Below are 13298 nucleotides of genomic sequence, written 5' to 3' on the forward strand. Positions count from 1 at the left end.
CGATACTAGCTCATTCCAGAGAGATTTCATAAGCTATCACCATCCCATCGTGTAACAGACACTGAAGTTGATCATGCAGATTAGATTGTTGGGGGTTCTTCTATCCAGAGTCCAGGTTCAGGTTTTCTCTGGTGTACACTACAGAGAATCAGCAAGGAAGATACATGTGACCTTCAATGGCTACTCCTGACACTTCTCAAGGTTACTGGGAATTCAACCATCATGCTAAATTTTGTACTCAGTCTGATATTTCAGCACAAAAATAGATTACAAAATGCCTGAGTTGTAAGGAGCACAAGTCTTGAAATCAGTTAAACTTGGATCTGAGTCTTTGATCCTATGATGTGGAGCAAGTTTCTTAACTATTCTAATCTTTGGTTTCCTCATCTAGAAGGTCAGGGATTAATTAGCTCTAGAGGTGAGGACTAAATGAATAGTGAACAAACAGTTAAGTCCTTACTGTAAACTGGGTTCTAGAGAAATAGGAGTTAACCAATCAGACCTGCTTCCTGCCCTCCTGCACCTTCCTCCATCCTAGTGGGTGGGTGGTCCAGGTGGAAAAAAGGAGCTGTTACATGAAAGACAAGCATTTTGAAGAAAACACAGATAACAAGGGACCTGCAGGCAGGCAGGCATAGTTTACAAACAAAAACCCACTAAAAGGTCTGTCTCTTCTTGAAGTTGTAGCTGTATGGCCCGCAGTCCTTAAGTCTCCAGGGAAACTTAACTTTACTCCTTCAACCTGTGTCCCCCCCCCGAATAAATTCAAGCAGGACCAGCTAAAAACTGGGGTAGAGAATAAGCACAAGACTTTTCCTCTGCACAGATACGTAAGGGTGGTGAAGGGTGACAGGCCTGAGCGCTCCAAGGGCAGTTCCACAGAGCGTGGTCATCAGCCTGCCGGGCACATGAGGAGCACATCAGCCTTCCAGGCAGCCTTCCTGTGCAAGGAAACCGAGTGACCAGCTGCACCTGCTAGGAGAGGGCTGAGGAGTGTGAGTGACCCTGGCAGCAGCAGGCGGAAAGCCTGGGCGTCTCCTTTCCCAAAAGCACCCAGAGCCCCTGTGGTTGATTCTGCAAAAAAATAATTAACATTTGCTTTTTAAAAACCTAAGTACATACATACATGAATAGTTTCCCACATCCCTGTGCCATTACTCTCCATTGCTCCCACCAGACCCTCCCTGACCCATCTCCACCTGTCTCTGACCTGCACCACCAGCCCCTCAGCTCCCTTGCCTTCTGGTTCCAGCTCGTTTCAGCTCCCGGGGGCCTGTGGCAGGGACACACGTCTCTGCTGCAGCAGCAGACTCAGTGCCGGGAGCCACTCAGGCCCTCCACCGCTCCCACCACACGGCCCTCCCCGAGACCCTCCACACCCAGGTGGTAACTGCTTGCCGGGGTTGCTGGCCACCAGCTGTCCTGGGTCCCCGAGTCCTGTCCACACCTCTGCAACAGAACTCTCAGTAGCTTTTCTGCAGAAGTTCCTAGGAAGGTGCCTCCTGCCAGGGGCACCCCACACCCCCTATTCGATACTGTTCAGCACTCTCCCAATTCCATGTGGCGTAGTCCCACTGGGTTTTTATCTGACTACACAGTTTGTTCCCAAGGGATCCTCTCAGTCTTCAAATAAACCACCACAGAGCCAAACTAGAGACTTCAACATTTTATATACGGAAAAGGTCAGTTTTCCAACATTCAACTGAACGAGTGCATGGCATTTTCACGGACTACCTCAGAGCTATGTCAGTACAAAACTGTTTAAATTAGTAAAACAAAGCAGTTTCGGAGGGGAAATCCTGCATTATTACTTCAGAGTGAGAGCCACCACCAGTTGGGAACAGAGGACGTAGGGTGGTTACCACGTAACGGGGGGATAAGCCGACAGGTGCCGTGTCCTCGTCTTCCTCTGCAGAGTGAGGCCCGGGCTTTAGGGCACCTCCCCATCCAGGACACAGATGAGCAGCAGAAGTATGTCACCTTAGTTACGCTCGCCTGTTGGGAAGACATACCCACCTCGGCCACAGTGACATGCTCTGGAGCTCGGCTCGGCCACCAGCCCTGTGCATATCTGTCTGATGATCAAAGGGTTCAGTGCACTGAGGGATAGAGCAATGGGGATAAGAAAGAGGGGTGCAGGGAACCCCGCGTGGCAAATGCAGACTCAAGTTCTCTATCTGTGGTCCTAGATGCCTTTAGTTTGGCCCACTGATACCCAAGTTACCTGGCCAATCAAAGGACTGCAACAGCAAGGGGTGTGATGAACTAGAAAAGTGTGTGTGTGTGTGTGTGTGTGTGTGTGTGTGTGTGTGCATGTGTGTGTGTGTCAGGGGGAAGGTGGAGGCTGGGCTTAACCAGAGGCTGCACAGGCCACTGAGAAGCTTTCTGGGGCTTTCTGGGAACCCTGCTGGGACACGCCCTTTATTTTTCTCTGCCCATCTGGACAATGCTTGCAAAACACCAGCAAGTTCAAAAATTTTTCTTCATCCTCTTTACATAGGTATCCTGGACCCTTCTTCTTCTGTTCCCTCCAAGATGGCCATAACTTCTGTGTGACACTATTTTCTTTTAATAACAAAACTACCCAGGAGACCCACAAACAATGGTTGGCAGGACAGCCTTTTCCACATCCTACACAGCCCACACTAAGGCACTGCGCCCCAATTTTGTCTAGTACCACTGGCATTCGGCCTAAAACTCTCAGCATGTGTATCGACGCACCCCTGATGTGTGACCCACTACCACTTGCTGACAATCCACCTGCTGAGAGACCCTCACACCCTCATGGCATGCCATGTCATGACGGGGGCCTTGGTGTCACATGGCAGCTTGTATCTGGGTCAGAGTTCATCGTGTTTGGCTTCCTGGTCTTTGAGTTTAAATTCCTCCGCCGTGACCTTGCCGTCTCCATTCCGGTCCTGGTTGGTGAACATATTCTTCACAATCATCTCAGTGTCAAAACCAGGAGCGAGTTTTCCTTTGCCAGAGGCCACCTGGGCATGGATGTACTCCGAGAACTGGAAAGGGGACAGGACAGACCCTGAGACACAGCCACCAAGTGTGCTGAGCCCAGGCCCGAACAGAACAAACCTGCGTCTGAGCTGCCAAAGCAGACAGAATTGTGCGAGCTCCGCAGCCTGGCTTGTTCACCTGATGCAGGTCAAAAACCCCCAACATCCAGGCAGGCAATGCGCAGTGTGGCTCCTGGACCTGTCCTGTCACCCCAAATCAACCTTCCACCCTCAGTCCTTCCCCAGGGCTGACCCCCGGCCACCCAGCCCCAGAGAACCCTGCTGCCCACATCCGTTCGTTCACACAAGAAAAACCCATCATCTGCTGTATGCGGAGCAGCATCCTAGAGGTACATGCTGCCCTTGTCACTCCAGCATATTCTAGTAGGAAAGACACACATTCAAAATGAATACCACCACTAAGTTACATGTTAAGTTAGAAAGTGAAATGCTCTCGAAAAACAGAAAAGCAGAGCCAAGTAAGGAAAATCAAAAGTACAGGTGGGCTAGGGGGTTGAAGTACCAACTCAGTGGTCCGGGTAAGACCCAGTGAAGGAGGAATACCTGGGAAAAGGGATGAAGGAAGTGAGGGAAGGAGCCAGTTATCCAGGGCACGGGTCTCCGGAGCAGAGCGCAGAGCAGGTGCGGAGGACGGTGCATGCATGCCGGCCGCATTCACAGACCAGCAAGAGGAGAGTAGGGGGAGGGGAGGCCACAGTGGGCAGGCTGTGGGAGGCCTCTGCAGGGCCTTTACAGGCCACTGGAAGGACCTGGGAAATGGGAGGACTTCTACAGCATTCTGAGTTGCAGCAGGCCATGATCCGACTTCCAATTTAGATCAGAGAACAGACTCCTGAGGAGCTACTACTCATGAGACAGAAGGAACACTAAGTGGCAGTGTCTGGAAGCTGGAAAAAGAAGGCATCATGCAAAGGAGTCAGGCAGTGAGGACCAACTACTTGACTCAGCAATGGGAGGGGCACCGGTCCCCTCAGCAAGGCCAGGTTCAGCGCTAATGCAAGCATGCCAGTAGCCGGGGAAGTGCAGACCACATGCGAGAAAGGGGAGAAGGCTGGAGCGATGTCCTTGAGCGAGCAGGCGGGGAAAGGATGACCCCTGGACCCCCCAGGGCCGCAACAGGTCCACACAGGGGCATCCGGTCCAGGAGAAACAACACAGGACCCAGAAGCTCAAACAGGGCTGCGGGTCCTGGCTCCAACCACGGGGGAGCTGTGCGAGCTTGCGCATCGTGGCTTCTTCTGGAAAATAGGGATGATTCCAGAGGGCCAACCAAAATAACGTGTGTGAAGCACACTTAGCCCAGGGTGGGTATGGGTGGGCCCCTGGGAACTGGGAACCCATCCGGATCTGTGAGCCCTGAATCAGTGCCTGTACCTCTTGGGGCTTCAGTTTCCTCGAAGAGCCTCACCTTACAGAGCACACGGGACAGTGCCAGGCACGTGAGTGCACAGGTCACAGTCAGCACAGGAAATAAACGCAGGTGTCCCCACACCCTGAGAAGCCTTCCCCTTCAGAATGGGTCCCCAGGCCCGGTCAGGCCCCCTGAGCCCCTTCAGTGCCACTCCCCTTCAAAGGTCAGTTACCTCTTCCAGCAGGACTTCCCCGTTGCCATCCCTGTCGATTTCTTCGAAGAGGTTTGGTGACACCTCGCCATTCCATATGAACATGTACCCCTCAGGCAGGCCGGCCACCAGCTCCAGCAGCTCGATGTCAAACACCAGCACGGCGCTACCTGGCACCTCTCCATCTGCCTCAGCAACAGGGAGGGGGCGGGTTAGCGCCGCAGCGTGGCAGCCGACCGGCCCCCTCAGCTTCCCACCTCACCCTGGGCTCTCGCTGCCACAGGGAAGGCAAGAAAAGCCAGCATCAGCACGTGGTTCTTCCAAACTGTAGGAAGGGACGACAAGACAGTCGTCAAGTCATTTGAGAGGATGGTGACCAGCATGTTTTGTTTAAGTGAAGGAACAGAATAAAACAGATCCAGGCACCTTGCACACAGAAAGGTGAAGTATCATTTTATGAAACTTGAGTTTCAGTTTTACATATAAAATGAAATGTACGTGTACATATTTATTTGTTACAGAGATTAGGAGATATACGTATTTCTTACTGTGTATTCTGGTGAAAAATGTTTGAAAGCCACTAACTAGTAGAGACTCCAATGGGAGAATTTTTTAATAAATCTAACAGCAGAACTTTAAGAATAATAAAGTACGCCTTAAAATCATGATCCAAGATACGACTGTAAACACAAAGTCAAAAACGGTTTACGAGGTCTGTCCAGGAAAAGTCCAGCCATTGTTAATATAACGAGAACGGTTTGTGCAACATCGATGTTACCTGGCAGCCAGGGAGAGTGGACTGGAATGCGCATGTGTGAACAATGACGACTTCACTGTACTAGTCAGTGTGGGTGGTAGATGCCACTGAGTGAGCATGTGTACTGTGTGGCCGTCACAGTCAAAATGACTGAGTGAGTAGAACAACAAATCTGCATCAGATTTTGCGTTAAGCTTGACCATTCCTCTGTGGAAACTATCTGGATGATTCAGAAGGCTGCAGCTATGGGCAACTACAACTACCGTTTGGCAGCCTCATTGCTACAATGCACTGCTCATACATCACATCATCCAGGTGGCTCAGCCCTGCTACAGCCCGGATTTGGCACCCTGCAACTTCTGGCTTTCCCCAAAACTAAAATCACCTTTGAGAGGGAAGAGATTTCAGAACATCAATTAGACTCAGGAAAATAGGAAGGGGCAGCTGATGGTGGTGACTGGGAGAACTCTGTGAGGTCCCAAGGTGCCTACTTTGAAGGGGACTGAGGTGTCATTGTCCCATGTACAATGTTTCTTGTATCTTCTTCAATAAATGTCTCTATTTTTAATGGTGCATGACTGGATACTTTCTGGATGGACCTTATATATAGCATAGACCCAAAAGAAGTTATATAAGTATGTGACTATATATACAAATATAATAAATATTACTTAAAATTATTCCTACAGATTATAATTATTTAATACATAATCACAGCAGTACCGTATTATAGGGTACACAACATATTTTTTTGTTTCTTTTCAGACTGGGAAGGAGTGGCAGGGAGTGTTTTTACAGTTATTTAAAAACTGTCCAAAACAGAAAATCAGTCCAAAACGCCCATCGCTTTTCCAAGTCAGCACCTCCCCCTGCCCCCACCGCCAGACAGCAGGAGCATTTAACGCACGGAAAGAGAAGGGGTTCCCAAGTCCTCCCTGGGGACTCATTCTGGCCAAAATCGTTAAGTACATGAACCCTAACAGTTGTGAGGGCGAGCGAGATAAAGCCAGCAGTTCTAGAACATGAATTCGTCTCCCATGAAAGGAAACCTCCTTGCACAGATAATTCAGGACAAGTGAAAAGCTAAGGCCAATAGCCTTCTGCTGTCCCGGGACCCAGGTCTGAAGGAAGCACCCGGCCTTGCCTCGCCTACAAGGCGCTGCCTGGGCAGCTCCTGCAGGGGCACTTCCCACACAAGGGCTCGAAGGTCCAAGTGCATTTCATGGAAACCCCACTTTCTCAACAGGGCGTGGGGCATTAACATGGCACCAATGCTGAATTCACAGGGGTCTTCATACAAAAATGCTCAATGCTTTTTAAAAAAATACAACAGATTCTTGGGGTTCAAAAGGAAAGAAGCGGGGTTGGACGCCTGGGTGTAAAAGGTGAAGGGATGGAGAAGGACAGACTGGTTGTCACAGAGGAGTCATGGGGATATAAGTTCAGCACAGGGAACACAGTCAATGCTATCGCGATGACTGTGCATGGGGCCAGGTGGGTACTGGAAATACCGAGGGGGAATCTCTGTAAAGTATGTGATTCCACCCAGTGGTCTAACCACTACGCTGTATTCCTAAAACCAGTACAAACTAATATTGAAAGAAAACTGTGATTGAAAAATAAAAATAAAAAACATTTAAAAAACCCGAAAAACAAAATGGAAGAAGCATATCGTGATTCTAAACACAGCACCCCAAAGCCCAGACTTCAGAGGCAGGTGGCCCAGACACCCCTCAGGCTGCCACGTACCCACGCCAGCCTCCCCGTAGCCCAGGTGGGGCGGGACGACCACCGTCCGCTTCTCTCCGACGCACATCTCCCGGAGACCCATGTCCATGCCCAGCACGACTTGTCCGGACCCCAAGACAATGTTGTACGTCTTGCCTAAATCCCACCTGAGAGAGGAAGAGAAGAGTCCCAGGTTAGGTCGGTCATCCACTTCGGCACATCACGTCGCTGCCGGAGACACAAAGCCCCTCTCGGGTCATGAGGCAACAGATGAACCCACAAGGGGGGCACTTTGCAAAAAACAACAGCAAGACACCCATCATCTTCTCAAGTGTCCAGATGAAAATGAGAGGGAGGCAGAGGCAGGGTTAGAACATACGGGAATGGGGTCCTCTGGCGAGTAAAGACCTTCTGGGAACATTTAGCAAAACTGAAGTGGTGTCTGAAAATTAAAAGGTAGCAGTAGATCGCTGTCGCCTTCCTGATTTTAATGCCTGGATTGAGTTATGCAGGAGAAGGGCCCTGGCGCTGGGAACAGCCCACAAAAGTGCTGAGCGGTGACAGGGCAGCGTGGGGACAACCAACTGTCCAGTGGTTCAGGGGGGACAAAGCTCTTTGTACTGCTCTTACAATTCTTTTTTAAGTTTCAGTCAATGGTCTGGTCAGACACTTCCATGGGAATTTTATAAACAGGAAATGTAGTTACACCCTGGGTTGTAGTCAGCAAGGCCTGGGTGTGACTCCTGGTTCGGCCCCGTAATCTGACCCTGGGAGACGTGCCCTCGGTTTCCTCATCTGCAGGACGGAGACACAGAGAGCTGTCACACAGGGACACTCTAAACAGGAGGTGACATGCCGCACTTGGCACAGCGGAGAGGAAGTACACAGAACTCAAGTCACAGGTGGCCTTGGGGGTGTGGAGTGCTTGGGTCTGTAACAGTTTCTGCAGAAAAATAACGCAGAGCTTCACTGGAACCGTGGTTTTCACGATCACTGACGCCCACGTTCCCTGGGCTCTCTCACCCCCACCACTACTGAAAATCAATGTGTCTCCAAACCCATGGCCTTCCCGTCCCTTCCTACGGGCCAACAGTGAGAACACTCTTCACTGCCAAGGAGGAGAGCCTCCCAATATCTTAGAGGCTCCTCGGCACCCCTGACCAGGTGGTGACAACACAGAAGGGTCAGCCCCTTTGGGTCACGTCCCCTCCTCTGCTTTCCTACCCTCCCCAGGGCACAGGGCTGCCAGCTCTTCCCCTCCTCAAGCTGGTTCCCAGGGCCCGGTGGGTCCTCTGGGGCTGGGAAACCCAAACAGCGTTTGCATTTGTCCTACCTGGGACGAAACAGAAAGAGAGAAAACCAACCGCTACAGGATGCCTCCGCTGGCAGCCCGCGGGAAGCGGCCCCCCGTCCTGCTGCCCACACAATCGCTCCTTTGTCCCAGGCACAGAGGCGCCTTCACACTGCTTTTCTGCAGGGACCATCGGGACCTCTCATGGGACGACTGGGTTTCAGGACCGCGTTCAGGGGTCATATGACCAATCTCCATTCTTCCTCTCCGAGGCCAGTTTAAACACATATTAAGAAAACCCTCCAAGCAAGCCATATGTCTTCATATGTCATGTCTGAAAACCCCACGGTCTCTTCCCTGAGGCCCTCCTTTTCTCTCTTTTCCAGCAGTCTGTCTCTCAGACATTCTCCTCATTCCTTCTGGGCATTCCCAGCTTCTCGAAAGCTTCCTGCCTCCCGCCTCCTGCCTGCAGCCAGCCTCTCTGGCTTCCTTCCAACATTCCCTCTGTCTTCCCAACAGTTGGCTGCCTCCTTTGTTCATTGGTTACTCCCAGGGCTGGGGTGGGACCAGGTCCCACCTTTCAGAACACACAGGTAGGCAAGAAGCCCGCCACACTGCCCTTTGCCCCAGGATTCTGAAGCTCACACCCAGAGGAGTCCAGCAAGGATGCTGTCCCACAAGTGACCTCATGATGCAGAATGGAGTCTTGGATAAGAGGAGGGAGCGTCACGTGGCTCCCAGCTGCTCTGGAAGAGGATTGTGAACCCACCAAACACACAAGAGAAGGCTGGAAAGCTGATGCTCCCACCTCATGCGAGAAGCACATCCTGAAGGCACCAAGTCAGAATTCCTTTGCTCATTTCCTGCCCCTGCATCCCCTTTCCACGGCCAGGCAAAAATGTGAACATTAGCAAGAACAATGACCTATGCCCTTGATCTTGTAGACCACTCTAACCTCGTGAACTCACCGAAGCCCTAAAACAACCACAAGCCAGTCTTCCTCCCCACTGCGCTGCGCAGGCCTCTGACTCCAGGGCAAGGAGGCTTGTTCACCCACGTCCATGGAAACCTTCTGCCCAGAAGCTAGTCCCTGTTTCACTGATTCTGTGATGCATATTTTCTCACATTTTAACATCTCTGTAACTGGGGTACATGCTACAGGGGCAGCATGTCATAATTTTTTGGAAGCATTTTTACTTTCTTACAGATTTGTCAGATGCTGCTGCTAATAATCAACACGTTTGGATGCGATCAGACACGCCCACGATTTGAGTGCACAGGGTCTCCCAGCAGCAGAGAGAGGTCTGGAAGCTGCGTCCCCAGGGCTCGTCCTCCAGGCCAGGCTCTCCCCAGCCACACTCTGTCACCGGAAGCCAGGAGGCAGAGGGACTTGGGGGAGGGAGGCAAGACCCTCCGCATCTGGAATAAGTGCAGCACACACTGTGTATGTGAAGTCCTTCTTGCCCCTGGGACCGAACAGGAACCTAAGCCAAACTCAGTACAGAAACAGACGCACTTACGTGGAGATATAAAGAAAGGCTGAAAGTGTCTCTTTCCCAAGGAAGAAAATATTGTATTAACTTACAGATACATCTGAAGATGCAGATGCATAAGAAGCAAAGCTCCTTTAGCGTCCCTGATACTAGTTTATAACTGTTGATTCCTCTAATGTCTTTTCAGAGTCCTCTCAGTCGATTAACATTTATGAAATGCTCCCTTGGTGCTGTGCTCTGGGCGAGATGTAAGGAATAAAAATATAAATAAATATTGTAGGTGTCCCTCAGGTATTCAGGCCAGCAACCGAGATAGAAATGAAAATAAAAGGCAGGGGTTGCATAAAACACGATGAGACTACAGAAGAGGGAGCAGCTGGTTCTTCCTGAGGATTAAGGAGAGGTTTTGAGGGAAGGAAGGAAGCCAGGGCAGAAGCTGACAGGAAGGAAAGGACAAGCAGCGCACATCCTGTCCCACTGCAGGGGCCCCTGGAGGCGGGAGGCCGGCCCCAGCAGAAGAGACGAGTGGGGCAGAATGCAGGGGACAAGGACAGCTTGATGCATCAGACTCCAAGTCTGGATACATCTGCAGGTTCAAGTTTAAAGAAGCAGTAAAGACAGTAGTTATGAGATCTGTTTTTCAGAAGACAACTTCCTAGGAACTGGGGTGACCATTTACGGAGAACTCAGAATGATGCTCCTGAGCAGTGATGGAGGCTTAGCGCTGCCGCGGGGGGGTGGGGGGCAGGCACAGGAAGAACAATGATAAAAGTTCTCAGCCAGTATCTGATGAGAAGAAAAGGAGAATCCTGGGAATGCACAACTGTTGCCCCCCAGGCTCACCTCCCCCTCAATCCAGGGGGGGCCCTTACGTGGAATCCAGCAGGGTCCCATCCAGAAGTGACGCATTGTAGTGATACTTGAGGTAGTCCCCCTTCTTACTCAGCACGGAGCAGTCGGGGGGCTTGTAGTGGGAGGTGATGCTGATGGAATCTGAAGGGTTGTGGAAGTCGATCACGTGGATGTCAAACACCAACACAGCCGAGCCAGGGATATTCCCTGAAGGACACACACGGGAAATGAATTAGGGAATGCTCCTAGCAGCGGGACACATGTCTCCTCACATCACCACGTAAGTCCTCCCAGGTGTTCAGTGAGGAGCCCAGGGGACTGAGACATGAAATCCTACAGCATTCTGGAAGAATGAAGCTGCAAGGGCTGTTGGAAGTAACCTAACCCTCACTTAACAGGTGGGGAAACGGAGGCGCAGACTTGGCCGGGGTCACACAGCCAGTTAGGAGCATGGGTTGGACTACAATCCAAATTGATGAGCTCCTGCCCTATGCAGTCATTGAGCCTGAAAGATTTGCAGCTAAGTTCCCCGTAGACAGGGAAACTAACGCTCAGCCACATTAAGGCTCACCCTGCTCCTCCCAGAAGTAAGAGGTGAGATGAGTGTGAAAGTCACTGTGCAAGAGAGAAAAAACCTACGGAAAGGTCGTGGGGAAAGACCCCCAGCCCAAACTGCCCACCCACACCCCTTACGACACAGAACACCCGAGGTTCCCCAAGCGCCTTTACAGCCATCCTATACATTTGGTCCACACAAAACCACAGAGGGGCTTTTCTCTCCCATTCTTGTCTCCACCTGAACACATGACCTCTCAACAACGCTTTCACTTACGGAAGGAGTTTCCGTACATGTTCTCTCTCATCCTCTGAGGCAACCCGGTGAGAAAATGACCGCAAGAAAGTGCAGTGCCAGGAATAGAGCCCGGGAGCCCACTGCAGAGCCCGGTATTGCCTCCTTCCACGGACAGCTACTGAATGCTTCCTCTGTGCTCCAACAGCCTTCTGGGATTAGCAGTAGGTCCCATCTCACCCCACAAAGTGGGCATGGGTGCCAGTCAAAGGAAGACAGAGGTGGACCCGGCACAAACGCACCTGGGTGTTACAGGGCAGGGTGCCCCTCCCCCACAGCAACAAATGACTCGGGATGCAGCAGTCTCATGCCCAGAAAATTTATGAGCCTTCCGATGCTTCCCACAACCTTATATAATTCTCTGCAGAGCTCTGTCTCATAGTTGATAGAAAGCCAAAAGGAGAAAAATCATTTCAGCAAATGTTTTCCATCAATGTAGTCTTTTTAGAGAGAGGAAGGATTAGTCCTGAGGGCATTATTACACAACAGAAATACTCGGAAAGTAGTTTTCTATTTCTGCATGCATTTGACTAAAAGCAGAAATTTACATGCTACAAAACAACAAAGCATCAAGACCCTAAGTAAACAGGACCTAAAGCAAGCCTGTTGAATGTGTCTTAAGCTGTGGTTGGTTGTGGCTTTATAAATCAGAAATTTAAGTCAGGAGACAAAGTATGTTTATCCACAGTATAACCAACCTGTTGTTTCTTAGATACTCTGGACACACCCTACTGGGGAAATTCCAAAGATCCAGGTTAATCAAAGGAATGTGTACAGCCTGCCAGGCCAGCCAGAATCCCATCAGCAAAAGGAAAACAAAAGCAAAATAAATGCTGTATCAACTATGCCTAAGCAAGCTAGCCAAAAAAATGCCATATGAGAAGAAACATAATTAAGAAAGGAAGTCTGGCTTGGAATACTATGCAACCATTAAAACTCCCTGACGGCATAGAGTTCACAACTAGTCAGGTGGGGACAGAATCACAAAGTCACGTGGAGAGAGGGGCCCAGTGTCCAGCATTCTCATCAGTGGACACGTGTTTCCTTTTATCGACGTAGATTCATATACACTCAAGATGTAGAACAGTCCACTTCACAGCTGTATTAGTTTCCTATTGCTGCTATGACAACTTACGACAAACTTGGTGGCTTAAAACAATGCACATTTATTCTCCTAACTCAAGGTTCGAAGTCTAATTCCAAGGTGTTGGCAGGGATACGTTCCTTCTGGAGGCTTCAGGGCAGAACCGATGTCCTTGCCTTGTCCGGCTTCCCAAGGCCACCACCCTCCTTCCTTGACATGTGGTCCCTTCTTTCATCTCCCAAGACAGCAGCTTAGCGTGTTCTCCTCTCTCTAACCTCCTGTGTCCCTCTTACAAAGACTCTTGAGGACATCGAGGGCACCTGAGTGACCCAGGATCACCTCCCCATCACAAGATCTCTACCTTAATCACATCTGCCAAGTCCCTTTTGCCATAAAAGGTCACATATTCACAGGGTCTGGGACTGACAGGGACTTCTTCTAGGGTCGCTCTTCCTTTACCACGTTGCAATGTCTATCCCTGGGTGGCGGGATTGGAGGAGATTTTCATTTTCTTTATCTGTAGTTTCTAAAGTCAACGTGTATTATCTGTGTAATTTTTGAAGGGAGCTTGTGATGAGGGCGAGAAAACTGTTCTGAAACAGGACTAAGGGAGTGGTGGCTTAACTCACCGCCTTTACTCCAAGTCTCT

General features: G+C 50.4%; 1 protein-coding gene across 1 annotated transcript in view; it reads right to left on the bottom strand.

Annotated features, from left to right (window-relative positions):
- Nucleotides 1-1651: 1651 nt before the first annotated feature.
- FKBP9 (FKBP prolyl isomerase 9) overlaps nucleotides 1652-13298 on the bottom strand; it is a 33374-nt gene continuing 21727 nt past the window's right edge. The window contains exons 7-10 of the mRNA XM_037126469.2: nucleotides 10736-10922; nucleotides 7101-7246; nucleotides 4616-4779; nucleotides 1652-3017 (exon numbers count right to left, since the gene is read on the bottom strand). Coding sequence (XP_036982364.2) covers nucleotides 2841-3017; nucleotides 4616-4779; nucleotides 7101-7246; nucleotides 10736-10922 — 674 coding nt within the window. The 3' untranslated portion in view covers nucleotides 1652-2840. The remainder of the gene's footprint in view (nucleotides 3018-4615; nucleotides 4780-7100; nucleotides 7247-10735; nucleotides 10923-13298) is intronic.

Source organism: Artibeus jamaicensis, unplaced genomic scaffold (genome assembly GCF_021234435.1).
Source record: "Artibeus jamaicensis isolate MK-2021 breed Jamaican fruit bat unplaced genomic scaffold, CSHL_Jam_final contig_1016, whole genome shotgun sequence".
Taxonomy (NCBI): Eukaryota; Metazoa; Chordata; class Mammalia; order Chiroptera; family Phyllostomidae; genus Artibeus; species Artibeus jamaicensis.